General features: G+C 41.8%; 1 protein-coding gene across 2 annotated transcripts in view; it reads right to left on the bottom strand.

The window, feature by feature from the left end:
• Positions 1-26,403, bottom strand: part of bcar3 (BCAR3 adaptor protein, NSP family member) — a 125,001-nt gene that overhangs the window by 80,285 nt on the left and 18,313 nt on the right. The window contains exon 2 of one of the 2 annotated variants that reach the window (XM_088928364.1): positions 8,383-8,525. In XM_088928364.1, the coding sequence (XP_088784490.1) occupies positions 8,383-8,472 (90 nt within the window). In that variant the 5' untranslated portion in view covers positions 8,473-8,525. Of the gene's footprint in view, positions 1-3,746; positions 3,769-8,382; positions 8,526-26,403 lie in introns of those variants that run through there. The other variant, XM_088928362.1, reaches the window with a different exon arrangement.

The raw sequence follows: 26,403 nt of genomic DNA, 5'->3' as shown, positions 1-26,403 counted from the left end.
ATACTTACTCTGCATTGTATTACTTTAATAGTCGTTCCCCATGGGTAGTCTATTTGCTTAGCCATGGGAACTGGGGTACTGCACAGATTTACTCAAAACAAACTTAAACTTGGTCAAAGACAAAATATTTTTAATCCATTGTTCCAGTGCCATTGCATATAAACCTTTTGATCTTTTGTTTTTGTTTTATGTTCTGAAAATGGGGTAATTCATTGGTAAATAGCAAGCAGCTCAGATGTTCAACTTTGAAGAAGCAAAAAAAGAGCAACACCGTGCATACCCTTTATAACACCTCCTACCTTCCACCCAGAGACTTGACAATTCAAAATAAATGATACAAAGTAGAAGAAGTTAACAGTGGTAGAAAACACTAAAAAGACCCCTTTGATGCTCTTAAGTGAAGATCTAAAAATATTTGGCAGAAAAATCAGTGAAGCTTTTTTTTTAATGAAACAACAAAGTGGAAGAGAGTGTTTTTCTAAGAGCAGAAATACCACCATGGTGCATTACAGCTTTGTCTCTCTTATCTCTCCTTTCTCTGCAGAGATCACAGGCAGGATCTTTCTAATCTGTGGACATTCATCCCCTTTGTCACCCCCTGTTTTGACAGCCAGGGTATAAGAAAGGGAGGCTTCAGGCAGCTGTGCTCCAGGTAAGTCATGCTGGTGGGGGTCCTTTGTTGTTCCTTTCTGGTTCCAATACTGCCTGCCACCACCTAGGCGCTGGCAATCTGTGACCCTCAGAGCTGAAGTAGAAGAATTCACAGCTACCACAGCGACCCCAGCCAGCAGGAGCTCCCAGAAAAGGCCTTCAAGGATACACAGAGACAAAAGCAGACTAAAGGCAGCAGTAACTGTCTGAACTGCTCATTTTGGAAACCGTGAATCTTCACAAAATGTTTTACGTGAATTTGGCAGATTAAAACTCAATTGTAATTATTATGTGTCAAATAGCCTTCCTTTGGTGTTTTTTTGTGTTCTTGATGAAACTTGATCTATGACAGGGGGACATACAAAGGCATCTAGATATGTGTTAGGAAAACAGAAAAGACTGAATCTGGGATCACTGGTGTAGCCTAGCTGATAGATGTTAAAAATCAGTAAACAACCAAAGGCTTTAAGTCACGTTTTATGTGGACAAATCAATAACTTGAGGATACAAATCAAGATCCCACCTAGGATTCAGAATAGTGGTGCCACTACACTACTTATATCTCTACATTTTCTGCCATTTACATTTATCATGGTCCTCTTCATATCTGTGACTACTGCCTTATCACCATTACTGCATTTCTCTCTGGAGTTCTTTGATAATTGTTTTTTTAAAAATCTCTAGCTGTGGCCTCTGGTTAACTTGAAAATCCATGTACAGTGCACTGTAAGTTTATGTTGTGCACTTCCAAAGCAGTCTTCACAGAATATAGTATATACAATCCCTGCTGATTACGTCAGTAAGACAGGCTTGAAAGGGATATCCTAATCCAGATTCCTGGAGTTTCAAATGACAGTCTAGAACAGGGGAGCACACTCCTGGCCCTAGAGGGACACAGTCCAGCAGGTATTTTAGGTCTCTTTAATTTAAAATCCTAAGAAACCGTACAGACCAGGAAAGGTTAGTGGTAATTGACCCAGATAAATCAATAATCAGTGAAATTAGGTAGTTAAGAGCTCAGGTGGAATAAAAATCTGCAGACATCACAGTCCTCTGTGGCTGGAACCTAGCACGCCCGGATTAAGAAAATGTTATCAGAGCAACACATTCCAGACTCTGTTGTCTCTGCTTCCAGGAACACATGTAGGAGCCAAAAACAACTCCTTCAGAGATGTCCCTAAACTACCCTTGAGGTCGAGGGTGTGACCCTGCAGGAGCTAATATAATGCCATTATAAACCCTCGATTATGTTGTTGATACTGATCAGTAGCTGCAGACAGGCAGCCAGGTGTAAACAAGCACAATTCCTCCATCTCCTGAGGTCTTCAGCGAGGCAAGGAGAGATAAGAAAGAGTTCTGTTATTGACAACTCCCAACCTTACAAGGTGTTAATACAACTGATCTGTATTTTTGTTATTTTCTTATAAAGCCATATGGAATAGTACTTATTTGCCCCAGAATAGCTGCCCTTTTATCTTCTAAGTGTAGAGTCCCTCGGGGCAGGCTGATTGAGGTGGATGTAGGAACACTTGCACAAAATAACCTGTCACAGGGAAAGTAACAGGGCTGGAGTTCTGGTCACACATTTTTGCACTAAAAAATGTTCATGATCAAAAGAACTGCCCAGACTGGGATTAAAGTGTATGATTCCACCAAAGAAGAAACTTGTAAGAATAAAGCTTTACTACATTATTGATTTGTAATCACACACTACAAAACCCGAAGCAGATCATGGATGCTTACAAAATAAAATTCTGACCTATCCACCAATCATTAAAATTTACATTCCAGATTCATGAAGGCAGCTTTTAACAGCTTACCAGTCCTCTTGCTTCAATTTGAATAAATGAAAACATCAAATACTGGATCTGTAATGTGCAGTTGGAATTTGAATTGAAAATGTAAACCAATTTGGACCTATATTACTTAAACAATATAGCTGTGATCAGATTTGATCAATGTTACTGTGACCAACCTTCTGGCAGTCAGTGCTCCTGTAACCAGTGCTCTATGCCCTAATTTCCAATTTGGAATCACCAAGACGAGAATTTCACGACTCAGTGCTCCAGCAACGGCCCCTGTATCCCCACATGATGAACAAGAAGTTATAGATTTGTGACTCTGACGTGCCCACCAGAGCCATTTATGACCTTTCATGCTGCATGGTTCACAGCACCTGACAGGAGAGTTGGTGTCAATTGGAGAAATGGCATATCACTCAGCGACATCACTGCACACCCACTGGTGCCCAGCATGTCAGAGGTATCGCAATTGTGTCAAGAACTGAGAAGACCCTGGACAGCTAACACCAGCACCACCCTTGCAGAGCCCTAACAATTGTGTCCTGAGCAGTTCTGGTCACTAGTCAGCTAGTAATAATAATAATAATTAATAATTGCTTACACTTATATAGCACTTTTCTGAACACTCCACTCAAACGCTTTACAGGTAAATGGGGACTCCCCTCCACCACCACCAATGTGCAGCATCTGGATGTGGAGCACCTGGATGATGCGACGGCAGCCATAGTGCGCCAGAACGCTCACCACACATCAGCTATTAGTGGGGAGGAGAACATAGTAATGAAGCCAATTCATAGATGGGGATTATTAGGAGGCCATGAGTGGTAAGGGACAATGGGAAATTTGGCCAGGACACTGGGGTTACACCCCTACTCTTTTCGAGAAACACCCTGGGATTTTTAATGATTTTAAACAGAGAGTTTTTGATGACCACAGGTTTTATGTCTCATCCGAAGGACAGCACCTGTTTACAGTATAGTGTCCCCGTCACTATACTGGGGCATTAGGACCCACATGGACCGCAGGGTGGGTGGACCACCTGCTGGCCCCACTAACACCTCTTCCAGCAGCAACCTTAGTTTTTCCCAGGAGGTCTCCCATCCAGGTACTGACCAGGCTCACACCTGCTTAGCTTCAGTGACATGACCCAGGTTCAAACTAGCAATGCCTATAATTCAAGCAAGTGCCTTACTGGCTAAGCCACCCAGAAACCACTTTTCACAGCTCTAACACTCAACATTTCTCTAATGTGCACCTTACCGCACAATAAACCCTTTGTGAGTTGTGACCTACTTTTGTGTCTGGTGCCAGAAGCAGACTGTGATGGAGTACTCATGCTCATAGGCTCTTCATTTTTATCCATTTTCTATGGCAAGATGACAGGCTTAGGTTTCATTATGAGAAGCAGCTGTGGGGCATAAAGATAACCATTAACACTGATTCATGGCACAATCCCACCTTGTCAAAGGGAGACTATTGTCCGTCTCTTGGCCCACAAAGATTTTCATTAATTAATGGATGTGTAGCTAGACTTTAATTAAATATTCTCAGAAACCAATAGTAACTATTAAGATGAGAATAGTGCTACAACACTGCCCTGGTACCATGAACTATAGACTTCTAGACATTTAAAAAGAATCCACACTTTGCTTAACAACACAGACTATTTTGTTTTATCCAACAACATAGACGCATGTTATGGTAGGCAACATAAAAGAGGAAGTAGAACAAATTATAGACCAGTGGTTTGGTTAGATCCTAATGAACGTGCAAGAGAGAGACAAATATTTATAAAGTATTTGGCGTGACTTGCCATACTAAGGGAATGTCAGCATATCCAAAGATGGACAGGCTGCCCAACTTCCCCCTCCCCCTCACTATTGATGGGGGGGGGGGGGGGGAGTGAGAGATACAGGAAAATGAAGTCCTGGGTCAGAGACTTTTACACAATACGTAGGTGAGTGGAAGGGTGCGAGATTAGGATCTAATCCTCCACATGAATTTCTATTTCTATTATACCTAATTTTATAATTACATTAATGTGATGTGCAGTAACTGGCAAGCAAGTTCATTTGCTTCGTGCTACTGCTGAGTTGATTAGCATGCAAAGTAGGCTGGGAGTGTCGTTAATAAAGTTTGGAATTGAGTCATTTGCATTACAGATAACAACAAGACAAGAGGTTTTAACCGAGGCACACTGCAGCAAAACTGTCCTTTTTTGATAAACATTACAGAAATGGACACAGATAGGGTGATGCAGTGATTTTCAAAGATGAGGAATATGTTTAAAAGTTAACCAATCAAGATTGTGGACAGCCATTGAGAGTCACTGCATATCACTTAGGGTAACAAGTAAGGTTCTGTTATTGGGATCTTCCGATACGCGCACCTGGTGCAAAGTGATTGCAAAAGTAGAAAGCAGGAGTCAGGAGGAAGACAGGTGGCGTTTTCATATTTCCCTCACTGATCTGGTAACGCAGTTCATGTTACAGCAGCACATTCCTCAGAGATTAAAATGCACCAAGAACCTACAAATTAGCCAGGAATCTCTTACACCTTCTCCTTCAGTGTTTCGGACAGATTTTACGAATGCAGGTACAGAATATAGTTTTGTCTTAAGCAGAACAATTCATTTTTTAATATTGCAACTGTCACAATCGTCATCCCTCCTCTTAAGGGCGCTCCGATCCTTTCATTTAGTTGATTATGTGCACCTGCCCCTGTTCTGTCTCATTATTTAAGCCTGGCGCTCTCGCCATTCCTGGCTCAGCATTGGAAGACGGATGCCACAGGGCTTGCCTATTCCCCGGGCTCGCGTGTAACCTGAGGGCAGGCCCGGCGTCCTGACCGTCTGAGTCTAGGGCTCAGAGCGCTTGGTCTCATTATTCTGTTTTAACTCCTTGTTCCTGTTCTGGATCCTGTTCCGGATTTTAACTTTGTCTGTCTCGGATGGATCGCCCGGTTCCTGGACTCTGGGCTGCGCCCCGGTTTCCCCCTTTGAACTGTCTGGATTGTTTGCCTTCACCACGCCCCCCGAGCACCAGATCACCGCCGTCATGCCCCCTGTCTGTCAACCTGTTCTAATCCTGCTGTACCTTCCCCTGATGTCGTTCTACATTTACTTCCGGATTATACCGTCTGCATAGGGTCCTGAACTACGCTTCACGGGAGCCTGGACTGACTCCCGTTAAAGCAACATATTCACAAATGCTAAATTGTTCTTTTTTTGTATTCCACATCTTGCTGCAGCCCTTCATTTTTATGCTTCAAAGGCTTTCATGTAAAAACAGGCAAGGTACACGTCTTGGAAATGGAATAGCCTCACCATGCAGGCACATGCGAGCTTCGTCTCTGATATGCATGAGGTAATCATGGTGGGTAGTCTTGTCTGAGACTGGTATGTGATTAGACTAAAGTCAACAAGGGTACTGCCACCCCAGGGTTCTTTCAGAGCTATTCGAGCAACAGCAGGCTGAAGCAAAGGTTCTTGCTTTGTGTGGTTGACCACAGACTAAATATTTCTCATGCTGCAATAACATACACTGTGAACGAGAGTGAAAAGCAAGTGAAAGCAGTGTCAAAGCCTAGAGCTGACTCTCCATAATCAGATGCAGGACCCTACATCTTAGAATAGTGTCACTTTGTTCTGAAGACAGTCATCATTATATACTCTGGAAAGCTGAACATGTTCAAAAATGATTGCTAGTGAGAAATCGGTGATGCTCTGTAAAAGAGTGCCTCCTACAGGTCTTTGCAACCCCAGAGGTTTCTGGTGTTATGCTCCAGCTGAGATCGTTTAATTGAACCCTAGACTTAACTAATAATTTCCTAATTAAACATATATTAATTATAATCACATTATGAGTTCAATTAAGGGTTCATTTAGACAAGTGGTGGAATAAAAACCAGCCAACCCTGGGACCACCAGGACCAGAATTAAGAAGCTGTGCTGTAAGACCTGGAGCTCGTCATGACCAGAGCAGCAGTGGTGTTAACAAGAAATGTTGCTTTATATATAAATAATTCAAAATATTTGTATTTATATGTCATTCAAGCTTGGCAGCCAGAACAATGTGGCATATGACAGCAAATTCATGAAGCTTAGACATTAAGTAATTATACAGTATATGTTATATAGATCTCATTGAATTCCAGAGTAACTTTATCACAAACACTGGCAGAAGAATCCCAAACAGCTCATATTATCATATTATGTTGAATTAATGAAGCAGTGCTAGTTTTAAATTGTTTAAAGCTGCTGCAACATTTATTTAGCATACTTTGAGTAGACCCATAGTTCTCCAGAAAAGAGAAACCTATGATTTTCATGAAATAGTAATCCATCTAAGGCAAATTTACCCTAGAATCCCCATCAACGCCTGCTATTTGTAATTTTTCAGGATTGCATTAATGTGTGAAAGAATGGAAAGATGATTGTTTTGTGCCTGTTTCAGCTCACAATGCTGTTTACCTCCCCACTACTGCTGTGGGTTATTAGCAAAATCTCCTAATGTGACAGTTTTGTCACCCTCTTCTTCATCTGCTTGGATATGTTGATAAGCAGCACTAAATCAAAATACTACAACATGGTGATATTGAAGAGTCAAAAGTGTAATTCATATCACCAAAATTATCAAAAGGTTTTGAGGGGGGATTTGGGTTTCCCCCAGTGAGAGCTAAAATTCTCATAACCAGCAAGGTGCTTGCTAACCGATGTTCTGTTTTGGAAGTGAAGCTTCTAAGAGTTTAACATTAAACATGCTGCATTTCAGACTATGAAGAGCTGAATGGAAACCTGCAGGACTGTGGCCCTCTAGGACAGGGTTTGAGGTCTAGGAACACCTGCTTTATGATTCATCCCTCTGTTGTTTCTGTACTTTGAATTGTGGTGCTTTTTCACTTATGGTAAACTCCACTTTAACAACCTGTGATTCATCTCTGTGTTCCTGCACAGGAAATTGTTTCACGTACTTTATTATGCTGAGTTACTGCTGTGACTGCTTTCCTTTGGTTTATGCCCCCTCTGGATTATCTATTCAGGCACTGTTGTTTTTTTAACTGTTCATTTATTATTTTCAACAGAAGTCAGATAAAGGCATCAGCTAAATAATTTCATTGCAATGATGAGAATAACTTACCAGCTCAACTTACACCCATATTATCACTCAAAGAAACTTTGGGATGGCTTTTTGGAAAGTGCAACAGACTTACAGAAAATGTGTTGGTCTTTGAGGCCCTTGGGACAAGGGCAGGGTAAATGTTTCATTAGCCGCTTGTGTTGAGAACCTCAGTTAATGTGGCCATTAATTCTGATACAGACAGTTGGAGAAGGTGGAAGGGAGGGGAGATGTTGTGCAGAGAGGAGCCAAGGTTCCTGGGAATTGAATACGAATTGTGCCTCGTAAAATTTAAAATTACACCACCATAAAAGTAATGCTCCAGACCATCTAAACATTAATAATTTGCCTCCAAAGATGTAACCGTGGGGTTAGATCGAATAGCTTTTGAATTCTCTGGAATTGCTGTTCCAGGCAATTTGACAGTATTCAGAGCAACATGCTAAAATCCTAGTGATCATTTTCCCTTGATATCCAGTTTGAAACGGGGGCTGTTGCCAGCTGTTCTTCTATCCTCAAACGTTTTAATTTAATTTTAGGATCTGATCAAGTTTTTTCTGTTTTTTTTCCTAGACAACATTGTCTGCTTCTTCCCATTATTTGAGAAAGAATATCATGTTTCTGACAAAGATCAAATTTTTATTTCAGTCATCAGCAGAGATCCTAAAAAATACTTTGGGCATGAATGAAGAAGGATTCTTTTAGCTTTAGAATAAAAAAACAGAGTTTTTTACATTTTCTTCCTGGTGTTATGTGTGCTCAGGCCTAGACCTTTCTGTGGTGTCTGTAACTCAGCCTGGTGCGAGTCATACCTCCACGCCATCGTACTCGTCTTCAAACAACTTGCAGTATTCAGCCAGGCCCAGCTGCTTCAGCCATCTGGAGATTGGCAGGTGTTTCATGACGTGGGTCTCTACTTTCTCCCTGTACCGTTCTTTCACTCCTTCAGCGTCACCTGCAGAAACAAGATGGCACCGCTGGTAATCCACTCAGGCTGCAAGTTTTATTGGTGAACATCTCAAAAATGTGAATTAAACCAGTAAGGTTATCACTTAAGTTCATTTTAGTTTTTTTTCTTTGGTAGAATATTTTTTAGCACCTCTCTCTCTGACCCAGAATCACCAGTGCAACATTTTCACCCTGGCTCATACCCTCATAAGTGAGGCCGGATGTGACAGCGCTGATCTCCAACCAACACTGTCAATTCTTCAGCCAGGCGAGTTTCAGCCAAACTATTAAGTAACTCATCCATTTAATATTTCTTGGCTCATTTAGAACACATTTCAACTGAACGACTGAAACCACTGCGATTCCAAAATACCTTAAAAGTGTCATAATGTTATTTTGTGTCAAACGTACTGACAACTACTGATAAATTAAACAGAAATAAAATGAAGCTAGGTGAAGCTAGCCAGGTGAAGCCTTGTGTTAAAACATTAGCTGAGTCTGGTACTGCAATTAGCATTGGATTAAGATATTTTTGAGGGGTGTTTCACCTACCCACCCAGAAAGTTTTCAGTCCTTATGGGAAAGTTATTATTTTCACTTTGTTTTGTGTCTCTCACAAAATTGGTTCTACCATATTTTGGGAAATCTGCCCAGACAGGTGGCAAAGTGTATCCCTAGCTTTCTGAACCATACTGACCCAGCAACTCCTTTAACTTGTCTGGTGGCCAGTGAGCTCATAGTGTTTTCAGTAAGAGCCTTAACACTTCTCCAGAAGAAGCCAACGCATTGAAAGTTACAGTGGCTAAAAGAATGAAGAATGAGATTTATCTTTGCAAAGTGTGGTGGTATTTTTATGCTGTTTTGCTTTCAGTGGCAGATGGGTACATTAAATTGTTATTAGAAATGCTGTACATTATTTCGGAGAGTACAGCAGGACTCAGAGGACATGGTAAGTTACCACCAATATCAACATTAACAGTACTTGAGTCAGACAGAATGTACTTTCAGGTTCAGAGAATTGTCAAGGAAATTTAACATCCTGTGCCAGCCTATAATTGTAGATTATAAAGTGTAAACGTGTTCCAGCCCTGCTAAAGAATAATTTATAGCATGGATACAGTTTTACACCGTGACATACAAATCATTAAGCCGTCACAGAACAAACACTCTGTTTCATAGTTATAATAAATTCTGAAGCTGTCACATACATATGTCTTGACATGTTGACGTTTGTCTTTTAATCTTCACCGATTTAAAATAGACACCTACTGTTCTAATTTGTACTGGAAGACCAACAAAGGAAAACTTACAAAAATAAATCTTTTCTTTTAAATTATTTTAATTGATGCTTTCGGAACTCCTGACTTATTAATCAGAAGGCCTGGAGGGTTTATTTTGGTGTGTTGTATTATAAGAGCAATAAAGAAAACAAAAGGAATATTGACAGACAAAACTTGGCTCTCACATCCTCATAGGCTACGCATTCCCTGGAAAGGGCCCTTCACAGCAATCCACCTGCTTCCACTCAATTCCCTCCTGTTTCTGCTCACTAGGAAGAGCACTGATAAGAGTTTAGGATCAGAACTCAGATTCCGGGTCAAATAAAAAAGGCTGAATGTAGGAAAAGGCTGATAAGAAACTAATACCTACTGTATAGTTTGTATCAATAAATCTTTTAATTAAATCTGTGCGATAGGATGAAATGTCTGTTTTTGTTCATTTTTCTTTAGACAGACATCTGTAGCTTCTATTGCAAACTTACAGCCTGTTACCTCTTGCACTGTGAGACAGTGACTTGCACTGAAACGTGAGTGACACTGCTGTCTAGATTTTTCCAACACCCTAAAGCATGTCACCATTGCCAACACTACAGAAAACTGCTGGTTTAAAGGGTAAGCATGACATTAGAGTTTATTTTTGGATACCACACATCATCTTCACAGAGAATTGGTGCAGTGATGATTTCACTGTAGCATTTCTACCGCCCTGAGGCTTTTGAAGAAGACAGCAAGCCCTTCCAAATTTAGCTCAGGCACTGTTCAGTTTGCAGGGCCAGAGGTGCAGCTCACTAACTCGATCCAATAAGGCTGGGCTATGTGGGTGAGAAGTTTGTGTGCTGTTACTCTTCCACACTTCATGCTTTCATTCCCGAGCCGGGCCTCATTAAGCTGTCTCTCAGGTTTTACTAAGGCTAACACCTGCCAAGGTGCCTACAAAAAGTTTCTGTTCCCACTAGCTGTTAACCCGTAATGCCTTTCCAAACAATGACCCATAAAAGGGACACCAGAGGTGTAATACTCCACAGGGCTGTAAAATAATCTGGTAACATGGTGGCAATAAACCCCCCTCCCAACCCTCCCAGATATCTTCTCTCAGCAGGGCCAGCTGTGTTTGTGGTTTGGAAAAGTGCTCCCAGAGTACTGCACTCAGGAGAGCAAAATACAAATTTCATTCCTCCAAGGCTATAAAAACTCATCCCCTTGCTTTTGCTTCTACTTGGAAGTAGAAGGCAGAACACCTGGCCGATTGCTGACACAAGATGTGATTGACATCAGTGTGAACGCAAGGCAGGGTAACATTTGTTTAATGTTTACTAAGGGGCATGCAGAAGGAAACAGTACCACCTAAAAATAAATGTGTCAGAAATGATACCACACACATTTGAATTTACAATATCTCATAAGGTATATGGTATCTCATAAGGTATAACCATAAGGTTGGTAGTACATGATGTTCTCTTAACAAAACATGAGTCTGAGGGACTTTCTCATTTCTGTAACTAGATTCAACAAGTAAAGACACAGTTCTAATAAATGAAATAAGGTAGGCCTAAATGCCAAACAAATGAAAACACAGAGGAAATGTTTAGCCACAGACTTTTTGTGAAGAAAAGGAAGGAAGAAAACACAAAATTGGGTTTTTTCTTGTGCTGTATCTTGTTCTTCATATACTCCCTCACATTCTAACGAACACTGTAATTTAACCTCTCTCTCTTTAAATGTTAGAAACAGATTTTAAATGACATATGCTTCTTGTTGTTACAGGAGGAGGCCTGCTTTTTGTAAAAGAGAGACAGCTATAAGAATCTCACTAGCATTAACAAAGTAGTAATCCAACATCTCAAAGAATTTGTATCTTAGGAGTCTCCAGCTGAGGCTTTAAAATGACTCTATCACACAATGCCCACAAATCAGCACCTGCAGTAAATGGTTTTTGCACAGATTTAAAAAAATCAAGAATATTTGCACAATGTTTAACAGCATGGGGGAGGACACTTTACAAAGACAAAGTGCCTCTTAAAACATTTAAAATATTTTGCTCTATTTTACATTGCCTATTTGTTTACTTAAAAATGAGCAAAAAACCTGAATGCATCTTAGAATGCATTCTATAATTCAAGAGTTTTGCGATTTCTTCAGATCCATCAAAAGCTGGTTTTCTTAGGCTTTGTGTCAAAGGACATCTCTGCTTCTGAAGGCAACTGATTCGCCTTCACAGGATTCAGTCCAGTGAAGATCTGCAGGGGCCGTATCCTACTCTCTCCTAGTTGAACTCAATTAAGATTATTTACAGGTGCGTTGATGTAGCCTTGGAGAATACTGAACTCAAGTCTAAGAGCAGAACTTATAAAATTGTGTAATTAACTCTTAAATTCCCTTCATCTTCAAAAAACTATTTCTTATCAAGTAATAACATATATTTTAATGCTTTAAGATTTTCTTTAAACTCAGCAATAAACCTTAAATGATTTATGTTACTTTCTGCTGTGCAGCGCTCAGCAATGGCTTTGGTGTGATATACAGTGCTACATGGATCTGTACTAGGACCACTGCTCTTTTTGACAGTAGTAAAATAATCAATCATTCAGGTGATACAATATTAAGAGCATTAACAAACAGGAGGATGGCATCAACTCCTCTCATTTGTAACCCTTCTTATTCTTTTTCTCTCTGTCTAAAGACAGGTTCACCAGTGGACATTCTTCTCATTTTTACCAACTAGAAATAACACTGTGATGCCAAAATGCAAGCTATTATTTTTAAGATTTAAGATAACAACAATCCTTTCCTTTATTCCATTTTAAACACATGTACACACACTTCATACATTGTTGAAACAGAACACAGATTGCATTTAAAGTCTACTTTTGAAAGCTTTTCATATCACCTGCAACATTACAGTAGTCACAACATAATGCCATCTGTTTATTAAGCAAATGTAGAACATGTCTGACTCAAAGAGCAATAAACAGATTACATTCAAGGCCGAATCTCCTGATTAAGGGTAGTTTAAACTCCTCTCCTTGTCTCCTGGTTATGTACAGTGTTGATTGCTATAGTTTGTTTGGTTTATGAAGTATGCTGTTCAGGAAAAACAATTTTTATTTCTTAATATTTTCATATTTGCCTTTACGGGTATTACTGTTCCTTTTTTCTTTTAGCCCCCCAAAATGACGGCTTATTTCTTAAAGAAATACCACAGACAATTTGTTTTCTGTATATAGCTGGATGTTTGTTCTGATATGGAGACAAACACTTGCGAATCATGCCTTACAAGATCATTGCACAAGCCAATACAGGTTCATGCTTATATTTTAAATAGCAGAAGAATGAGTTGAAGGAGTTGAAGAATATTTTTTTAATTTCCTGCTAACAATGGAGCCATGTTGTCATGTGTCCTCCTTTTCTGATCAACACCTGAATGAATAGATTTCTCATGCAGTTTGTGGGTTCAGATACTAGTGCACAAATCAATTACAGTGTTGTAGTAAAAGAGGAAACTGAAGACATTAAGGTTCTGTCTGGACAGAAAGCACCTAAACAGTAAAACCAGTAAAACAGACTATATATATGATAGGGGATCAAGTAGGTAGGTGTGTCAGCATGTGTAGGCTACAAAGGAACAAGTAAAGGTTTATTTCATGCTGAATAGAGAAGAAAAGAAACAACATTTCCGAAATAGTTTAAGTAATTTACCTCAGTAAATATCAGTAATATAAATTCTTCTTTAAATACCCTTCACACCAATGACTACGTTAGTCACAAAGTCTCACATTGAGGGAAAAAATCATCAAGAGGGAAATTGCTCATAGGCTTGACTGAGAGTTTTTAACAACTTAATCGCAAAGATTACTCATCAGTCAGACTAGGATAACTTCTAAAACATCTAAGAATGTTCAGATCATAAATACAGAGAAGAGAATCTCTCTCCTTGGATTATGAAGGAAACATCTTCTAAACACTGTAACAGGATGACTTGTGCTGTCTTTCATGTTTAATTTTGATCTGTAATAGTTTTGCCTATCACAGATCCTGAGTACACTGTGCCCATTCGTTTCTTAAACTGAACTTTTACTTACTTAGGCTAATTTAATTTGATTGTGATCAATCTAATTAATGATTTTTAATTGTTTTCAGTTATTATTCATTAAATATTTTAAGTTATATTAAGTAGCTAGAAATCATAATCAATCATTTATAGAAACGTTCTAGCGCAGAACATTGGGTTGGTGGGTTGCACTGCTGCCTCACAACTCTTGGGCCCCAGGTTTCATTCTGGACTGGAACACCTTCTCTGTGGACTTCACATGTTGTCCACCTGTTTGCATGGGAATTTCCCAGTGCTCGGGTTCTCTCAGAAAACCTGCTGCCAAAGTTAACTAGTGTTTAAACATTAATCTTGATTCCGGGATACCCTCAGAGTTCCCTGGTTAAAACTTACCAGGAACAAGAAGTCTTCTAATAATGTGTCAGAAACAGGGCTGTTGGAGAAATGAGCCCTGTTGTATCCCTAGCGCCTCTAAGCTAGTAGCCTGAAAAGACAAGATCCAGTACGTTTTAGAAATCAGTAAGTTTCAAATCATCCAGTTTTGACGCAGTTTTATATAGGCCAGTGAATCAATTGAACAATGATCAGTAATCAGCCTGAACACTTTATAATCTTCTGGACCAAGAGGACCAAACGGGGATCTCTTAACGTCACAGAGAACATGTTTTCCTGTCTTAACCAAAAACATATATTTATTCCAAAACTTTGGAACCTGCTGATTTAAGAGCATCTTGTAATATAAAAGATTAAACTTGTGGATTCCGACCTTTCTAGATCAGTGCTGGCAACCCCAGCCCCTAGTAAAATCTGAACCTTAATTTCAGGACCAGGCTGTGCTTTCATCATTGCAGACAGACACCAGGACCTGGCTGATTCTGTTTGACTTGAGGATAACAAGTCCTCATCTGTACTTACATGAGTGTGTATTGTTATGTATTGTACCTGCCAGAATGCTGTTACTTACTGAAGTACAGCCCCTCATTAAAGTGTGGATTTGTATTACCCATACTACCGGCTTTTGGCCTCTGTACTTCATTGACAGATAAACCTCTTTGTAGCAGAGATAAAACTCGCCCACACAAAGGAAACTAAATCCTACCCTCCTTAATGGTATCCTGTTTGGGTCAGTGCAACACACTGCTTCCTGCTTGTAAGATGTGGTTCTAACTTCTAAACATCCAAGCCTTGGTAACAGCAGCCACAAAGAATGCAAGGGAAGGCAAAAAAAGCTTTGTCCTTTTCTGGCAGTAAACCATTTAAATTTTCAGAAATGGACCTGCTGTGATGCCACAGAAATACATATCAGCTACAACAAAATTCCTTAATTGCTTTCCCAAGCTGAAAAACCATGCCATGCCCACACAGTGCGGAAGCAAAAAATAAGGCGTTTTTAACCTCCCCCCCAACCCCAGCTGTTTCTTTTTAGTAATCTTCCTGTTTTATGAAGTGCTGGCCTTCAGAGATCTGGGCTGCCGTGCTGCTGTTGCCTGTTTGCTCTCTTAATGAAGTGTGTGAAAACCGCCTTCTTGTGACATCCAGCGTTCCTGCCAGCCCAAACTCAAGCATAATGAGCCGTGCCATTTAAAATGAGGTTTTATATATGCAGTAAGAGACCTCCCTTGAACCTAATACCTTTCATACTTGAGAGCTGGGAGTCTTTGGTCTTCCAACAATAGACCTACAGCCACATCATGCCACACACAGAGCGAAGTCAGCACACAACAACCCATGTAGATAGGGGAGCAGTTTTGCTCCTGTAACTTTATGTCAGTTCTATTTGATCTCTATTATTTTGTTTCCTAGAGCCATGCGACTCCTAATCATACAGTCACAAACAAGAAGAATAAAGGAAAGTGCAAAAAATGCAGGTCAGTGTATGTGAAGGCAAAAAGCAGGAGAAGAGGCCCCAGTGTATTTTAAATGTTTTTGATTTATTTGATTACAATTGGACAATTGGTTATTAGTCTATAATTAGACTACAAGGTGGCATGGTAGCACAGTGGTTAGCTGCCTCACAGAGCTCCAGGTTCAATTCTTAACCCAGGGTGATATCTGCATGGAGTTTGTATGTTCTCCCTGTTTTCACATGGTTTTTCTCCAGGTACTCTGGTTTCCTCCCACAAGTCAGTGACATACTGGTTGGTTAATTGGCCCTGGTGTGAGGTGTGCATGTCTGTGTTTGTGTCTGCGTGTGCCCTGTAGTGTTTCATAGCCGTTCAGGGACGCCAAATATGTAATCATAGTGGCTCTCTGAAGGCACCAGTTCTGTAGGGTTTGGGCATTTACTGAGACAATTATCAATTGTAGCAGTAAATCACAAAGTTGATTCTTTTGATGGCTTTAGAATCCAACCACGCGACATAACTCAAACAACGCGCACACACAGGTACTAATACACGAGGATACATTTATTAATACATAGAATATGCATGTAAACCTAACAGATCTTATCGAGAGGGTTATCAGAATACAAAAGATATATATTCAATCAGTTACGAAGTGTTACACATATCAAGAGGACATACGTTCAGTATATCATTCATTAAGACCGTTTCGTAAAGTGAACTTGGTTACAACTTCTACATTAGATACTCAAAACAAGTACATAACTCTTAGGAATTAAATTGATATCAACTGGTTGGGATAACAATTGAATTCTCGAGCTGTAATGCATTGAAGTTGAATACTCATCCAATTTCTGGGGATTCAGATCTCCTGCAGGCACAAACAATCAGCTGCAGGCTTGTTGCTGTCCAATCCGCGCTCTCTGGCTCCGTGCCAGGCTGTGCTGTGCGGCTTGCGACGGTGCGCTGCTGATGCTCACTGACCGGCTAGTTAGTGTTGGCTTTAACTAGCAAAGTTTGTGCACAGGAGAAAAGATGACTGTGGATCCCAGCAAGTCAGGAAGAGGACCGGTTCGTTCCTGATGAAGAGCTAGTTCTGAATAGTGATTCAGCTGTCCACAGTTCTGACCTGTCCACGAGGCCTGCTGCTGGTTACTCTCTGGCAACCTCCACTCTAGACTCTTAGAACAAAGGAAAGTTCTGGCACTCGGACACACTGGCCGTTCCGTGGTTGTCCGGGCTGAGTCTCGGGATGGTCAGGAGGCGCGCTGCGAGAATGTCCTGCCCTTGGGAGCCTTCTGCTCCTGGGCCGTCCTGCCCTGGAATTCTCCTTTGAATTCCCTTTAGAACAGTCCACAGAATCCTCTCCAGAATCTTACTGAATCTCCCGAATCTGAATCTTGTTGAATCTGAATCTTGTTGAATCTCTGAATCTTGTTGAATCTGAATCTCCAGGCCTGTGTTGCCTGTTTTTACCTGGAGGAACTTCAGCTTGTTGATTGGCTGAAAGTTCCATGGGCATCAGAGTCCCACGTGGGTTACTCAGCCCTACCAGTCCCTGATTGGTTGATCAAGGTGAGATATGAGTCACTTAGTCCTGACACTTAGTAATGCAGTCCAGATGTCCATCCGGCACTCCCTAGACTGATAGGCGCCAATGGATGACCATTGATCATGATAGCCAGGCTTAGCTAAGTGCATCCCCCTTTGGGAGCTGTCCTAGGAAACCTTAAATCATCTTGCATGAATAGTTTCTCTGTGGCTGCACCACAGAGATGAACAGAGAAATGGGGCCTCATTTGGGAAGCTCAGAAACACTTAATTCTGCCTTATTATTAAGCCTCGCCGCTACATATCCCCCCTTTTTGAAGGTCACGAGGTCCTGAGGCGTTGTTGCCTTCAAAACAAAACAGAGTTAAGTGATGTCCCTTGCCATTAGAACATTAATCTTAAATGTCCACATTACTCCTCGAGAATTCATACCGGAACCAGCATTGGATGCAAACATCATGAACAACATCTGGAGTATGTATAAACACGGTAGGAGACATTATCTAAGTCTAGGAATTACACATCAGGAAGTTCACTGTCAATATCTGATACCTCTGTAGGCAGATATTTGGGGAGAAGTCACTTCCTTTCTTTTGACATGCTACCTTTGACTCATTCATGCTACCCGGAGTACATCTTGATGTGAGAGTACATCATTCAGAGTACACTGTCAGTCATGATCCAGCTACCCGGCAGCAGTGTTACAATAACACCAGTTCCTGTTCCCAGCCCCCCGATAAACCAGAACACCTGTGTTGGGTATCTGCTAGGGTGGTTTGGAGGTTTGTTCCATTAAAGCATAACTAACTACCTGTACCTCTTCAGGGCTTACTGTTTCTTGGATTTCTATCCAATTCCTTAGTGTGGCACCTGAAGGCATCCATGACCTCAAGTTTGGTCTTATGTTGTCTGGTTCTAGACCGTACAGTGTTAAGTTACCATGCTGTACTATGGCCTCCTCAGGAACTTAAAGGAACTGTTTTATTAGGTAGCTGCATCATGCCTGTCACAAGTCACAGTGTCAGTTAAACGTGGTGTGCTGACCAGCCATTTACTTCCCACCTGCTCTTCATGGGGTTCATTAACCTTCCTCTGCTCGTTAGTAGCTTTACACCCTTCATTGGTGAATCGTTTAGACACAGCCAATGGATAGCTTTGGTAGCCATACCCATCTCAAGATTTGGAACCGAATTCAATCTTGGATTGCCTTCTGGGTGAGCTATGAGCGATGGGGTTAATGTCACATACTCCTCTACTGAGAAGAGTGGAATCAAGTGGGTTGGGAATTGTGCCGTGGCTAGACTGGCTACAGTGGCACTAAACTCCCTTAACAGGTCTTGTGTCAACATTCTGGCCTGTTGCACACAAGCATAAACCCACTGTATAACACCAACAATCATGTCCACTGGTTGGGGAATAAGGTTTAACCCTGTTGCATAGGAAGTTGCCTGTAGGGTTTTCCCTAAGCTTTCCAACTTTTGCTGCTGTCGATACAGTCTGTCACTACCCTCTGGCATCTCTGACACCTGCCTTCTTGGGGCAGTCAGGATGAGAGTGCCAGCAGCACACAAACCTACCAGAAAAAGCAAACGTGCAACAGTGGCGGCAGCAATCAGTCTTCCCAAAAGTCTTTTCGGGTGGCTGATCCCAGTCATCTCCTTCTGAGTGACTGTTGCCTTTCTAAGCTGGCGCAGCGTGTACATGGTGTCTTTCTCAGTATGCCATGTGGCATCTTGGGCACCAACATCCTGGAAATCTGGGGAGATCTGTCGCAGCTGCTGATGCTGCTCCTCCTTTTCCAGGGCATCTACTTTTTCGATTTGTTCATGCCTGTGCTCTAGGAAACCTGCAGGGGGCGGTGCAGCGGTGGAGCATGCCTGACCCTCGGCTGAGTGGTCATCTGGAGCACCTGAGTGATCTGGGATTGTTATCCCATTCTCACTGTTCAGGTCCACCCTGCACACTTCCTGATTGAGGAATCCCTCTATCGGCATGTTTACAATCGTTAGCTGGGCGTGGGTGTAGGACACCTGCTCGCTCCCCCCTTCCCTCGCTAGGGGTTCAGGGAGCTGCCCCAGCACTGGGATAGCTAGTTCATTGTCTTCGAACTCGCTATCACCCACCAGGCCCATGTCAGTGCAGGCGGGGATTCTGACACCCCTCTTTGCGATGTCCTGCACTGACAGGCGGGTGGCTTGACCATCCAGCTCCAGTCTGGGTGAACCACTGTTGGTCAGACTCAGACTGACAGACTGAGCTGGTGGCTGTAAGAAAACCAGCTCGGCTTTCATTCCCTGTCCCTTCTGGGGGACTGGGTGTGTTGGCAACCCTGCCGTTGAGGCAGGAACAATCAGGTCAGTCTCACTCACTACCTGGTAGTTGTGAGAAATAATGTTACCTGACTGCAGGTTCCCTGGGTCACAGCAGAGGGAATCGGCATCTGGGATCAGGTGTGTCCACAGCGCAGTAGTCTCAGCGTCCAGCTGGACCTCCTGTCTAACCTGTGAATGTTGCACCAGGGGCACCTGGCGGTGGCCCTGTGACAGCTGCTCAAGCAGATCCTCACTAATAGAGGACCTCTCAGGGCTAAGGGTGAGGGCTACATCACCAACCTGCTCTCCTGCCATCTGGATCCCTTCCACCACTGCAGGGTGGTGTTCCTGACCCCTCTTGGGTGCCAGGGTGCACAGGGAAAGCTCCTTTTCATCGCCAGGTGGGGAGATCTGCTCCTCTTTAGGGATGTAAAAGGGGTGTGCTTTACCTGGTGGATCAGGCGGCTGCTTGGAGCACCGCTCCTGTGGCAGGGAGGCTGTTGGGACCTCAGCCGGGACACGACTTCCCTGTATATCCGGGGAACAAGAAAATATTTTTATTTCTTGTCCAGAGGGAACAGAAGGAATCTCCACATAGGCTTCTGTGTTCGGTGGGCACTGTGTGAGCACAGTCTGCCTCTTGGCCCCCCTTTCCTTCTGTACAGAAGGCTTAGGAGCCTTGACCTGTTTCCACACTTTGCCTTTCTGGTGATCCACCAAAGGTTCCACTCTGAGTCGCATGCCCTTTTCTTTTTCAACCCGTTTGAGCTTGCCGTGTGACATCAAACACCTTTCAACCTCAGTGTCAATCAGTGTCTCACTGGGTAAGACATCTCCCATGGCAGCCTTGAGGTAAAAGCTTCCTGCTTTTCCTCTCTGTTTTACTGCCTGCTCTGTGACTTCAGGGGTGGAGTCAGCACTCGCTTGGGAGTGGCCGACCTCATCCAGGCAGGAACCCTTCCGCTCAATCAGATAGACTGAGGGAGTGGGAGGGGGCGGGTCTCCGCCTCCTCCAGTGGAGAGTATCAGCTCATTCACGCTTCCGGCAGCCTTGGGGAGCGGTTGTCCCTGTCCTAATAAAGCTTGTTCAAGCCTGGCCAGGCGGGTGGCTACTGAATCCTTTTGTTCAGCTTTTTCTAGCCCTTTCCCTCCCCCGGTGTTCTCATGGCACTTAGGACGCTGGGTGCGGTCCTGTGTGCCTGCTTTGGAACGGGGCTTAGCCAGCTCAGGAGCCTGTGCTCCTTCGAGCAGGGGGGAATTAACCCTGCTGGCTCTGACGGCGAACACAGTCGCTTTAGCAGCTTTTTGCTCAGAGCGACTTTGGACATCATACTCCCAGGCTTTCTGCACGAATCTCTTAATATCAGTCACTTTCATGGTCTGTGCATCTGTATGCATTAAGATCATCTTTCTGACTGATGGGTGGAGATTCGCAATGAATAAACCCTTGAAATGTATGTTCTCTTCGCAACCCTCATCATTTCGCCCTGCAAAATAAGTTCGTCTAAGTCTCTCGTAATATTCGCGAGGGGACTCTGCTCTCTCATGCTTAATGTTAAGGGCGGCGGCTATCGCGGCAGTCGGGTCAATAAACGCACTGTATTCTTCGATAAGTGCTTGACATAGCTGCTCAAAGTCATTACAGACTTCTTTCATCTGCCTAGCCATCCACTCATGTACAGCTCTGCTGGTAGTTTTCCTGACCAGAAACACTTTCTCCTGTTCTGTGGCGTTTGGCAGGTACTGCAGGGTATACCTGAGGTCCTGAATATAACTCTCGATATTATTCTCTGACACTGCGGGGTCAAATCTCTCTATGTCCTTCGCTAGCTCTCTCAGAGAATAGAGATTTATTCTTCTAGCTTCTCCGCTGACGGAGATATGACGGAGATCGTGGTCAGACTTGTCGCTGCTAGAGAGAGTGCTTAATAGCGACTCGAATTCAGACCTTTTAGCAACCATCGTTAAACTTAAAGAGTATTACTTTTAAGTACGAAATCACAGTTTTACCACAGAAAACCACAAGATCAAGTATGCAATCAACCCTGTAGATTGCAAAAGATCACAAAACAATCAAGCACTGCTTAAAGAGCAAGGGGAACTTTTTCTTTCGGCTTTCAGCACACTGTATTATCGTGTATGAAACCCGCGGCGTTTTATATGAATTATTCCGCTTGGTTGATTCATTTCAGTCTTGCCACGCCGATCCAGGGACGCCATAAATGTAGTGTTTCATAGCCGTTCAGGGACGCCAAATATGTAATCATAGTGGCTCTCTGAAGGCACCAGTTCTGTAGGGTTTGGGCATTTACTGAGACAATTATCAATTGTAGCAGTAAATCACAAAGTTGATTCTTTTGATGGCTTTAGAATCCAACCACGCGACATAACTCAAACAACGCGCACACACAGGTACTAATACACGAGGATACATTTATTAATACATAGAATATGCATGTAAACCTAACAGATCTTATCGAGAGGGTTATCAGAATACAAAAGATATATATTCAATCAGTTACGAAGTGTTACACATATCAAGAGGACATACGTTCAGTATATCATTCATTAAGACCGTTTCGTAAAGTGAACTTGGTTACAACTTCTACATTAGATACTCAAAACAAGTACATAACTCTTAGGAATTAAATTGATATCAACTGGTTGGGATAACAATTGAATTCTCGAGCTGTAATGCATTGAAGTTGAATACTCATCCAATTTCTGGGGATTCAGATCTCCTGCAGGCACAAACAATCAGCTGCAGGCTTGTTGCTGTCCAATCCGCGCTCTCTGGCTCCGTGCCAGGCTGTGCTGTGCGGCTTGCGACGGTGCGCTGCTGATGCTCACTGACCGGCTAGTTAGTGTTGGCTTTAACTAGCAAAGTTTGTGCACAGGAGAAAAGATGACTGTGGATCCCAGCAAGTCAGGAAGAGGACCGGTTCGTTCCTGATGAAGAGCTAGTTCTGAATAGTGATTCAGCTGTCCACAGTTCTGACCTGTCCACGAGGCCTGCTGCTGGTTACTCTCTGGCAACCTCCACTCTAGACTCTTAGAACAAAGGAAAGTTCTGGCACTCGGACACACTGGCCGTTCCGTGGTTGTCCGGGCTGAGTCTCGGGATGGTCAGGAGGCGCGCTGCGAGAATGTCCTGCCCTTGGGAGCCTTCTGCTCCTGGGCCGTCCTGCCCTGGAATTCTCCTTTGAATTCCCTTTAGAACAGTCCACAGAATCCTCTCCAGAATCTTACTGAATCTCCCGAATCTGAATCTTGTTGAATCTGAATCTTGTTGAATCTCTGAATCTTGTTGAATCTGAATCTCCAGGCCTGTGTTGCCTGTTTTTACCTGGAGGAACTTCAGCTTGTTGATTGGCTGAAAGTTCCATGGGCATCAGAGTCCCACGTGGGTTACTCAGCCCTACCAGTCCCTGATTGGTTGATCAAGGTGAGATATGAGTCACTTAGTCCTGACACTTAGTAATGCAGTCCAGATGTCCATCCGGCACTCCCTAGACTGATAGGCGCCAATGGATGACCATTGATCATGATAGCCAGGCTTAGCTAAGTGCATCCCCCTTTGGGAGCTGTCCTAGGAAACCTTAAATCATCTTGCATGAATAGTTTCTCTGTGGCTGCACCACAGAGATGAACAGAGAAATGGGGCCTCATTTGGGAAGCTCAGAAACACTTAATTCTGCCTTATTATTAAGCCTCGCCGCTACAGCCCTATGATGGACTGGGACTCCTCAGCATGTACACCCCATCTTGTACCCATTACTCACTGAAATGTGCTCTGGCTGCCCTTCAATCCTGAATTTGATGAAGTGGCTTGGAATATGGCTGGATGATTTAGACTACTTGCAACACTACCACCAGTACCAAGTATTTATGAGCCTAGTTGGATACACTGTGTACTTTGAGGAATGTACCCTTGGTAAGGAATATCATATAAAATAAATATTTTTGCCAGGTATGTTGATTTATAATCCTCTAAATGGGGAAGAAATTTAACATTTTATAGACACAAATGAATAATTGTCCTCGGGTCCATAGTGCCAGTCACCCAACTTAAATATCCTGAGCCTACAGTCAATAAGACCTTAACAATTTAAAGGGGTGAAATGGAGAGGTGGTTGGATACTCATTCTGCCTCGCTTCTTTGATTGTTACTATCCAGTTACTCTCAAAATCCTATCCAGCTACTTCTTGCAGGGTCCCTGAATGTCACCTATTTTCAGTCTTAAATGTAACTTTTAACCCTTTTCACATTTCTGTACCTACTGTAGCTTGAAGTATTCCCTCGGCTTGAATTTATTAACACCTTTGAGTATTTCCCAAAACGTAAATCAAAACCTCTTTTCATTTTTCTCCACTTGATACTCCTTTAGTTCTCCTGTGTATGACATTCCTCTGAGGCCAGGAACTAACCTGGTTGCTCCTCTTTAAACTCTCTGCTGTACTGAGGAAAGTTAATACATTTTACCATTCATGTATCGGTCAGATTCAGTACAGGCTCCTAATCTAAATTACACCACATCTCCCTGTCCATCCACTTGTAAGAAGTAAGTAGGTTATCTCCAGTGTGCTAAACAGTCGGTACTGTATCTTCTTCATATGTGTGTTAAATTTGCAGTGGAGACAGGAGAAGTACACTGCCTTTATAGAGGGACAAACAAAATAAATTATTGTAGCCTTGTAGTTTTCCTACATCTTTTAATTTTAGGAGTAAATTACTGTCTTGCTTCTAAATTTGACTTAAGATAAAAATTTACTCTGGTCTGTATAATAGTTTACATAACCTTCATGCTGTGCCATCATTTCATTTTATCAGACTATACTGTTGTCCTCGTATGGTTGATCTCAGTTTTATTTCCCATTTATTTTTAGTTATACTTTGTATTTTATACATATTAAGAATTTGAAGCAAGAGAATGGATGCTAGGAGACACTTGATCTGAAAATATTCTCCAGGTGTTTCTCAAAGAGAAAGTCAGGCTATCAGTCTCAAGCACATGGCTTGATAGCTGAAGTTAAGGTAAATCACTTTGTTTAGTAGCTAGAATCTATTACAATAATTTGTGACCTTTCAAACTATTCTTTAGCACCTGAACTGATTTAGAGGTTGAATAAACATGGAAGAGAAGAGGAAATGGAAAGACTCATTAACATTTGAAGAAATATCAAGGTAAAAATTAAAATTTGGGGTTGCACTCAATGATTTCCAAAAATGCATTTAATTTCTTTCAGTCCCAAAAATAAATGACATTTTACAGTACAATGATGAGATCTTGAGATCTTTGAAAAGGTCATGTACAGAAGGTGAACAAAACCATGCAAGAGCCATGTTCCTTGTACTAGTGAAATATCCGTACCTTCAGTGCCCGTATACAAAGCAATAACAGGACTATCAGTATTTCCCCCTTGAGAACACTTTTCCATTAAAATCTGGAAACTACTTCTCCTAAGTGCAATCTAAAAAAAAAACACATAAGAAAGCACATTCAAAACCTAAAATGTCTGGTTTGCTTTGCAGTGGGGATACAAGAGATTTTAACCCTGTGAAACATGCATTTCTTCCTTCTGTATCATTTGTTATTCTCTCAGCTAGGAGAATTTAACTATCATACAAAATGCCAGTCCTAGGTAAAATGCTGCAATATGTAATAATGTCTTTTTCTTGTGGTGCAATGGCAGTGTGAGTGGCTGTTCTCTGCCGAGTGATGATAGGATTTATACCTTTAATGTCATAACAGGATCATTGGCTACCATCTTACTGCAGTATCTTATAATGTCTGTGGAAAACGCCTCTAGGGGATTATTACGTTAACTGTGGCAATTAAATTAAATTGTCAAATGCCAAGTTCAGGTTGCAAAAGATATGAGCTACAAGGCTCTCATCTGTAGCCCATAAAAACCAACAGGCTGAAAAAACTAAGATGAGCTTATTTAGAGTTTAGTCGTTCAATGTACTGTAGAAGGAAAGCATTAACAAAACACACAGCACTATCATTCAGTGCACCACGCAGTTTGAGTTAAAGGTTGTGTTTTCCTGTTTTCTTTTACAAATATGATTGCACAGTTTTTTCTCCTATACTTCTGTTGAGCTTGTTTTCCTTAAGGTTAAGAAACAAAAACCTTAATGTTTTGGTTATGTGTGTGTCACGAAAACAGAATGTGTTGGAATTTCCAAATGTGTGCATGATTCTGAACTTTTGAGCTTCAGCTTTAAATCATAAGCTTAAACTAGGCTGACTCATAACCACAAAAATAATCAAATAATCACAATCATAATCATACACATTAAAGGCTTGCTGTTGAAAAGCAATGTCTGGGCAGCAGTTTGAACTATTCAGTGGTTTGACCATTTACAGTGGTGTGAAAAAGTGTTTGCCCCCTTCCTGATTTCTTATTTTTTTGCATGTTTGTCACACTGAAATGTTTCAGATCATCAAACAAATTGAAATATTAGACAAAGATAACACAAGTAAATACAAAATGCAGTTTTTAAATGAAGGTTTTTATTATTAAGGGAAAAAAAAATCCAAACCTACATGGCCCTGTGTGAAAAAGTGATTGCCCCCCCTGTTAAAACATAAATCAACTGTGGTTTATCACATCTTTGGAAAGCTGAGTTCAATTTCTCTAGCCACACCCAGGCCTGATTACTACCACACTTGTTCTCAATCAAGAAATCACTTAAATAGGACCTGCCTGACAAAGTGAAGTAGACCTAAAGATCCTCAAAAGCTAGACATCATGCTACGATCCAAAGAAATTCAGGAACAAATGAGAAACAGAGTAATTGAGATTTATCAGTCTGGAAAAGGTTATAAAGCCATTTATAAAGCTT

The sequence above is a fragment of the Atractosteus spatula genome, chromosome 11 (assembly GCF_055471065.1).
Source record: "Atractosteus spatula isolate fAtrSpa1 chromosome 11, fAtrSpa1.hap1, whole genome shotgun sequence".
Classification (NCBI taxonomy): domain Eukaryota; kingdom Metazoa; phylum Chordata; class Actinopteri; order Semionotiformes; family Lepisosteidae; genus Atractosteus; species Atractosteus spatula.
Note: the sequence above shows the minus strand (reverse complement) of the source record. Positions and strands in the feature narration are given on the sequence as shown.